Source organism: Oncorhynchus kisutch, linkage group LG27, assembly GCF_002021735.2.
Source record: "Oncorhynchus kisutch isolate 150728-3 linkage group LG27, Okis_V2, whole genome shotgun sequence".
Lineage (NCBI taxonomy): Eukaryota > Metazoa > Chordata > Actinopteri > Salmoniformes > Salmonidae > Oncorhynchus > Oncorhynchus kisutch.
In genome coordinates this window covers 8,813,576-8,821,797 of record NC_034200.2, presented here as the reverse complement: position 1 = coordinate 8,821,797, position 8,222 = coordinate 8,813,576, and the positions used below count along the sequence as shown (strand labels likewise).

The 8,222-nt window shown below is 47.2% G+C and overlaps 1 protein-coding gene across 2 annotated transcripts; it reads left to right on the top strand.

Moving 5' to 3' along the window:
• Positions 1-178: 178 nt before the first annotated feature.
• Positions 179-4,792, top strand: stap2a (signal transducing adaptor family member 2a). 2 transcript variants are annotated; one of them, XM_020463222.2, is made up of 11 exons: positions 179-412; positions 1,351-1,422; positions 1,547-1,666; positions 1,750-1,806; positions 1,903-2,057; positions 2,154-2,285; positions 2,384-2,453; positions 2,551-2,653; positions 2,794-2,889; positions 2,963-3,097; positions 3,183-4,792. In XM_020463222.2, exons 1-11 carry the CDS (start codon positions 290-292, stop codon positions 3,236-3,238), a joined length of 1,119 nt encoding a protein of 372 aa, XP_020318811.1. In that variant the 5' UTR covers positions 179-289; the 3' UTR covers positions 3,239-4,792. The 2 variants fall into 2 exon arrangements, with proteins under 2 accessions (XP_020318811.1, XP_020318812.1); XM_020463223.2 differs by lacking the exon at positions 179-412 and adding an exon at positions 635-756.
• The last annotated feature ends 3,430 nt before the right edge of the window (positions 4,793-8,222 follow it).

The window sequence follows — 8,222 nt, the reverse complement described above, 5'->3', positions numbered from 1 at the left end:
AAACAAGTCTTGTCAACAACAAAAAAATTGGTCTGAAATAAGTGTCCAAGCAGGTGGTGTTAGACAAGCAATCTAATTGAGATGTCACAACCAATCTCTCACCCTACTGAAGAAGCCTAATCAAAGCAAACTTCACAATAAACCACAAAATGACATATTACATCCTATACTGACTGACACATAAGGACGTGCACGACAGCCAGCTGTTGGCGGATATCCATGGTGATATCTCTTCGGAGGAAGGCGTGTCATCTCTCCCAATTACTAAGCGCCCCTTTGTCCTCTGTCTATGCCCAGCCAGCCAGCGATACTCATGGCGGCTGCACCAGTCAAACAGCGCTCGGGAACGAGGGCTCAGCTCCCTCCCTGCTACTACGAAGGATACCTGGAAAAACGGGGACCGAAAGAAAAGGTAGGTGCAGCCATACCGCCAATGTACAAATGTCGGTGTATTGCATTGCATGCTGTGTGAGTGGCTGCATATAGTGTCGCCCAGATAGCGCGCACCGGGCGGGGGCGAATTCCTTGGAAATCCCAGTCTGCAAAAGCTGTCAACTTCCTTATTGTGTGCGAATGGGCGAGTCTTTAAAAAGCTGGCAGTGATTTTCATCTAGCGGTACACTTGCTTATTGCGCACGATTACTAGCAGACGACTGGAGTGCGAGTTAATTAAGCGCGTATACAAAACGTCCTCCTATTAACCTCGGGTTAGAGTGGCCACTGAATTTAAAAGGATAACACTACAGGCATTTCCCGGTGAATATAGCCTAGTCAAGACATTATTTGTCATTATGTCAGTAACACAAATGATTCAATGTATTGGCCTATTCAACCGAAAAGGAAGGCTCGGGCTGGCACAGTGATTTTTGACGACTGTAAATGTTTGACAGCTGCTTGTACTATGGCAATGCTTATCGCCGAGTGGTAGTGCCGCTGTGCTATGGAGTATGGGAGAGGAGAGAAGTATGGGGTTGTGTCAGTGGTCAGCCCAGCTGAGCTGTGTGGGTTGTGGTGCTGCATGATAATGACACTGCCTGGGCACAGCTGGGAGGGAGGTGATGGGGGAATGTGGAACAAAGACACACACACAGACCAGATATTTGGGCAGGGGTTCAGGTGCACTCTGTTGAAGGGAGGATCACATGGCCACAGATTGACAACAGCTGTGGTGCAGATTCATCCCCTGAGACCTGGGATCACTATTGGGCCAAAGTGTGTGTGAGGGAGATAAACTGTGTGGGAATATATGTAATACAATTCATGTTATAACCATGATAAATGTTGAAATTTTCAATGAAAATATTAAACCGCTCTAATTCCCTCTGTGTAACTGTCCATATGTGTTCCCAGATCTCTCGGCGGCTGTGGACCTGTCTGTGTGGGAACACCCTCTTCTTCTTTAATAATGCCAAGGACACTCACGTAAATGCTCTCTGTGTGTGTGTGTGTGTGTGTGTGTGTGTGTGTGTGTGTGTGTGTGCATTAAACACTTTGTACATTTTCAGGGATGAGTTATTGTATATGTTAATTTGTCTATCTGTTGCAGTATGTGGAGAAGATGGATCTCAGTGGCTTTGTCTCACTCAAAGACGACTGCAGCCGAGACAGAAACCTGGAGGCAGCTAGACTCATACTGCGCATGAAGGATGGCGAGACAAAACTCACAGTAATAAAACATACAGATACACACCCCCACACACACAGCCAGCCAGAGAGAAACAACCCCTTCTCTGTTCTCCTCTTATCCAGGTTGCCAATCTAGAGGCTCGAGAGCTATGGAAGGGCTTCCTCCAATCTGTCGTAGATGTAAGTATCATACACCCTACATCACAGTATAATCCTGTCTGATTGGTGGTTGATCCCTGAACTGTCAGTAACCCCGTGTGTGATTGGTTGTTGTAGCTGAGTGTGCCTAGCTGTCTGACGTTGCTGCCGGGGCAGGTACAGATGCTGAGAGAGGTGGTGGACCGAGAAAGGAACAGACGCAGAGCAGCACGCACCCCCACCCGCGCTCCCCCCTCACCCCTATCAGTACCTCTACTAGGGGAGATACCATCGTGAGTCACACACACTGCTGACAATGAAGTGAGTGCAGGTGTGTTACACTTAGGTGTGTATATGAAACTGCGGTATATGTTTTTGTGTGTCTATAGGTGTTTCCGGCCTGTGTCGAGGACTGAGGCAGAAGTTCTGTTAGAGAGACATCCAGACTGTGGCAACATGCTGCTGAGGCCCGGCAGAGACGGATCTTCGTTGGCTGTCACCACCCGCCAGGATCTCAACGGGTAACGGCCACTCCGCATAGATATACACACATAGATCTGCAAGCATTTTCTTGATTGATTTGATCCATCAATTGCGTTCTTTCTCTTCTCTCTCTCAGGTCAGTGTTCAGACACTATCGTGTGACTCAGAGAGAGCAGGGAGGATATGTGATAGACGTTGAGAACCCAGTAAGTCCAACACACACATATAAACACATGCTACATTGTTGTCTTGCCTCATATCTTGCTATTCCATGAGTCCTAACTCTGTGTTTTCCCTCTCTAGATTCCCTGTGCTACGCTTCATGATGTCATCGATGCGCTGGTGGAGAAGACAGCAGGAACCCTTCAGCCTTTTCTTCTGGAGGAACCTTATGAGGAGAACATCAGTGAGACACACACGGGCACACTTTAATCCTCAACACATTTCCACTTACATTGTGTTGATTGAAATCCTAAGAGATACAGTATCTGAGGTTCTGTCCAACGTTCATGTAGTTAATTGATGTTTTGTATTTGTCGCCTTCAGCGTTTGTTTCGTCCAATGAAGAGAATGGAGAGAGAATATTACACTGTGCCCCTTCCAGCCCACTACCCAAAGCCCCCGCCCTACCTCCCAAACAAGGTACCCAGAAATCCTACACACACACACACACACACACACACACATACTAACCGCTCTGTTTGTCCTGGTGTAGAGCGATGGAAACCCCTACCCAGGTCTCCCGCTCCCGACCGCCGTATTCTGTCAGCTGTGACATCACCAGTACCGTCATCACCCAGCAGCCCAATGAGACGGCTTGTTCTCTCCCCCTCCCCCCTCCTCGCACAAAGTGAGTGGCATGTGTCCTGATCAATGTATCCACTCATTCCCACACGCACTCTCATACTACAGAGGTCTCACTCCTCTCTCCCTAGGCCTCACAGAGGAGCTCAAAATGAAACTGGAGAAGAGACGGACCAGTCAGGATTGACTTCCTGTAATTTCTCAGCCAACTAGCGGTCAAAACTCTTCCACCACCAGCAGCAGCAGCTTTCTTCTCTTCCTGTGCCTTCTGATTGGTGGACTACAGAATAGGTGGTCCTCATGGATCACAGTCCTACAGTACCTTTCAAAGTGTTTCCCACCATGTTTGGGTAACGCATCTTATCCACCTGAGTTGTGTTCAGCAGCCTAAAATTGCAGCCTCAAAACAGTTTTCAAGAAGGGATTAACCAGTGGGGTTGAGCATTTAAATGAGCACACAAATACAAAGGACCAATGACTGAGCCTGTTACTCCATTGTTCCGATTGAGCCAACGTGTCTGTTGTCCTGCTGCTGATGTAACTGACGCCACACTGGAGACTAGAAAGAGTGACACCAAAAGCTTGAGAAACCAGACTAGAGAGAGAGACTAGAGCGGTAGTCACCAATCCTGGTCCCGGAGTGCTACTGGGTGTGTGTTGCAGGCTTTTGTTCAAACCCAACACTAACACCTGGATCAACGAATTAAAGTCTTGATAAATGAAATCATGTGTGTTATTGCTGGGCTGGAACAAAAGCATGCACACCTTGAACCTGTACATCACTGCAGACCTTCCAGGTCCTGGGTTAATGACTACTGGATTAGAGATAAATATGTCTAGTTGTTTTTGTGCATCTAGAATGCCAATGCTCTAATCTATTGTATTATGTTGGTGCAATGATGGTATGGTGCTCCACTTGACTAAACCTTCTCTACTGTGTGTGTCGTTGCTACAACTCACGTAAAACCTTATTTTCTAGTGTGTGTGTGTGTGTGTGTGTGTGTGTGTGTGCGCGTGCGCGCGCGCTAGGCCTAGGCTATTGTTAGCCGACTATACTCAACTAAACTCCATGATTCACGACGGAGTTGAGCGGCAACTAGTGTAGGCGGACTGGAGCTCCGACATCACGAAAATGTAGTTTTTTAAATCAAAAACAATTGATTTTAGCACCCAAGGAATAGCCGCAATTACACAGAACAATGTTGTGTGTAATTGCGGGCTATTCTTTGGGTGCTGAAATCAGTAGATCTGGATAAAAACATAATTTTATGTGATGTCGGAGCTCCAGTCCGCCTAAACTAGTCACCACTCAACTCCATTTTAAATCATGGAGTTGAGTTTAATCGGCTAGGCTACTGTGTGATGCTATGACCTACTGGTGCTAGGACACTTTTTACTCCTCAAAGGTTCTTTGTCCTGTTGCAACAAATAACAAAGTATGAAAGTATTTTAATTTAGGCTTACTGTACACCATTGATTGCATTTGCTCCTCTTGTTCTTTGGTGTTGTGGGCTGGTACACAAGCACAATCCAGTGGAACTCAAACCCTGTGATCATTGGCTGATTTGTTCAAAGGGAGTGCATCCTCTATTGGACTCTCAGAACTACACTGTACATTGTCTTGTACAATACTCTCTATGTCCTGGGTGTTGGTCAGTGTTGTTTAAGAAAAACATCAGTGGTATTTATAAGATGTCCTATTCAAGGATATTAAATAAATGGTTTGCATGAAACAAGAATACTTATTTGGTATTTTATTAGGATCCCCATTTAGCTGTTGCAAAAGCAGCAGCTACTCTTCCTGGGGTTCACACAGAACATGAAACATGACAATACAGAACATTAATAGACAAGAACAGCTCAAGAACAGAACTACATAAAACATTTTTTTTAAAGCACATGTAGCCTACATTTCAATGCATACACATATCTAGGTCAAATAGGGGAGAGGCATTGTGCCGTGAGGTATTGCTTTTTGCTGTTTATTTAAGCAATATAAGATGGAACGGAGTTCCATGCAATAATGGCTCTATATAAAACTGTACGCTTTCTTGAATTTGTTCTGGATTTGGGGACTGAAAGACCCCTGGTGGCATGTCTGTTGGGGTAAGTGTGTGTGTCAGAGCTGTGTGTAAGTTGACAATGCAAACAATTTGGGATAATAATGTTTCTTATAAAAAGAAGTGATGCAGTCAGTCTCTCCCCAACCTTGAGCCAAGAGAGACTGGCATGTGTATTATTTATATCAGCCCTCTTATTACAATGAAGAGCAAGACATGCAGCCTTGTTCTGGTCCAGCTGCAACTTAACGAGGTCTTTCCTTGCAGCACTGGACCACATGACTGAACAATAATCAAGATTAGACCAAACTAGAGCCTGCAGGACTTGCTTTGTGGGGTGTGGTGTCAAAAACCAGAGCATCTCTTTAATACGAACAGACCTCTCCCCATCTCTGCAACCATTGAATCTTATGTTTTGACCATGACATTTTACAGTCTAAGGTAACGCCAAGTAAATTTAGTCTCTCAACTTGCTAACTTGCTAACTGGTCCTGAACATGGCAAAATCCTCTCTCCGCCCCATGGCAAAATCCTCTCTCCGCCCCATGGCAAAATCCTCTCTCCGCCCCATGGCAAAATCCTCTCTCCGCCCCATGGCAAAATCCTCTCTGCCCCATAGCAAGTTGAGAGACTAAATTCATTACCAGATTCAGCTGAGGTTTAGAGGTTAGGGAATGATTTGTACCAAATACAATGCTCTTAGTTTTACAGATGTTCAGGACCAGTTTATTACTGGCCACCCATTCCAAACAGACTGCAACTCTTTAAGGGTTTCAGTGACTTCATTAGCTGTGGTTGCTGATACGCATATGGTTAAATCATCAGCATACATGGACATGTATGTTTTGTTTAATACCAGTGGCAGGTCATTGGTAAGAAAACAGTAGTTTGTGTTTCACCAACAGAATCGGCTCTTGCAGCCTTTACTCTGCTCTCATCGGAGCCTTGCACACCAGCAGGTGGAAGCAAAGTGCAAATTTGAATGAGAGCAATATCCTCTTCAGCATACCTTCCATAACTGTTTCAAAAATGTTTTGTAACATTTTGCTCATTGTCTTTATTTTGTTAGTCAGTCTCAGTCAGATATCATATTAAAAAAAACTGCAAACATTTCTCTCCACCCTATGGAGAAAATAAATTGAATCGCAGGAAATTAGCTGTAAAATTTCCTCTCTGCCCCATGGCAAAATGAGTAGAACTGCAGAAAAGGAGTTATATAATTGCAAAATCCCCTCTCCGCCCCATAGCAAAATCCTCTCTCCGCCCCATAGCAAAATCCTCTCTCCGCCCCATAGCAAAATCCTCTCTCCGCCCCATAGCAAAATCCTCTCTCCGCCCCATAGCAAAATCCTCTCTGCCCCATGGCAAAATCCTCTCTCCGCCCCATAGCAAAATCCTCTCTCCGCCCCATAGCAAAATCCTCTCTCCGCCCCATAGCAAAATCCTCTCTCCGCCCCATAGCAAAATCCTCTCTCCGCCCCATAGCAAAATCCTCTCTCCGCCCCATAGCAAAATCCTCTCTCCGCCCCATAGCAAAATCCTCTCTCCGCCCCATAGCAAAATCCTCTCTCCGCCCCATAGCAAAATCCTCTCTCCGCCCCATGGCAAAATCCTCTCTCCGCCCCATAGCAAAATCCTCTCTCCGCCCCATAGCAAAATCCTCTCTCCGCCCCATAGCAAAATCCTCTCTCCGCCCCATAGCAAAATCCTCTCTCCGCCCCATAGCAAAATCCTCTCTCCGCCCCATAGCAAAATCCTCTCTCCGCCCCATAGCAAAATCCTCTCTGCCCCATGGCAAAATCCTCTCTCCGCCCCATAGCAAAATTCTCTCTCCGCCCCATAGCAAAATCCTCTCTCCGCCCCATAGCAAAATCCTCTCTCCGCCCCATAGCAAAATCCTCTCTCCGCCCCATAGCAAAATCCTCTCTCCGCCCCATAGCAAAATCCTCTCTGCCCCATGGCAAAATCCTCTCTCCGCCCCATAGCAAAATTCTCTCTCCGCCCCATAGCAAAATCCTCTCCGCCCCATAGCAAAATCCTCTCTCCGCCCCATGGCAAAATCCTCTCTCCGCCCCATGGCAAAATCCTCTCTCCGCCCCATAGCAAAATCCTCTCTCCGCCCCATGGCAAAATCCTCTCTGCCCCATAGCAAAATCCTCTCTCCGCCCCATAGCAAAATCCTCTCTGCCCCATAGCAAAATCCTCTCTGCCCCATGGCAAAATCCTCTCTGCCCCATGGCAAAATCCTCTCTGCCCCATAGCAAAATCCTCTCTGCCCCATGGCAAAATCCTCTCTGCCCCATGGCAAAATCCTCTCTGCCCCATGGCAAAATCCTCTCTGCCCCATGGCAAAATCCTCTCTGCCCCATGGCAAAATCCTCTCAGCCCCATGGCAAAATCGTCTCCGCCCCATGGCAAAATCCTCTCCGCCCAATGGCAAAATCCTCTCTGCCCCATGGCAAAATCCTCTCTGCCCCATGGCAAAATCCTCTCTGCCCCATGGCAAAATCCTCTCTGCCCCATGGCAAAATCCTCTCTGCCCCATGGCAAATCCTCTCTGCCCCATGGCAAAATCCTCTCTGCCCCATGGCAAAATCCTCTCTGCCCCATGGCAAAATCCTCTCTGCCCCATGGCAAAATCCTCTCTGCCCCATGGCAAAATCCTCTCTGCCCCATGGCAAAATCCTCTCTGCCCCATGGCAAAATCCTCTCTGCCCCATGGCAAAATCCTCTCTGCCCCATGGCAAAATCCTCTCTGCCCCATGGCAAAATCCTCTCTCCGCCCCATGGCAAAATCCTCTCTCCGCCCATGGCAAAATCCTCTCTCCGCCCCATGGCAAAATCCTCTCTCCGCCCCATGGCAAAATCCTCTCTCCGCCCCATGGCAAAATCCTCTCTCCGCCCCATAGCAAATCCTCTCTCCGCCCCATAGCAAAATCCTCTCTCCGCCCCATAGCAAATCCTCTCTCCGCCCCATAGCAAAATCCTCTCTCCGCCCCATAGCAAAATCCTCTCTCCGCCCCATAGCAAAATCCTCTCTCCGCCCCATAGCAAAATCCTCTCTGCCCCATGGCAAAATCCTCTCTCCGCCCCATAGCAAAATTCTCTCTC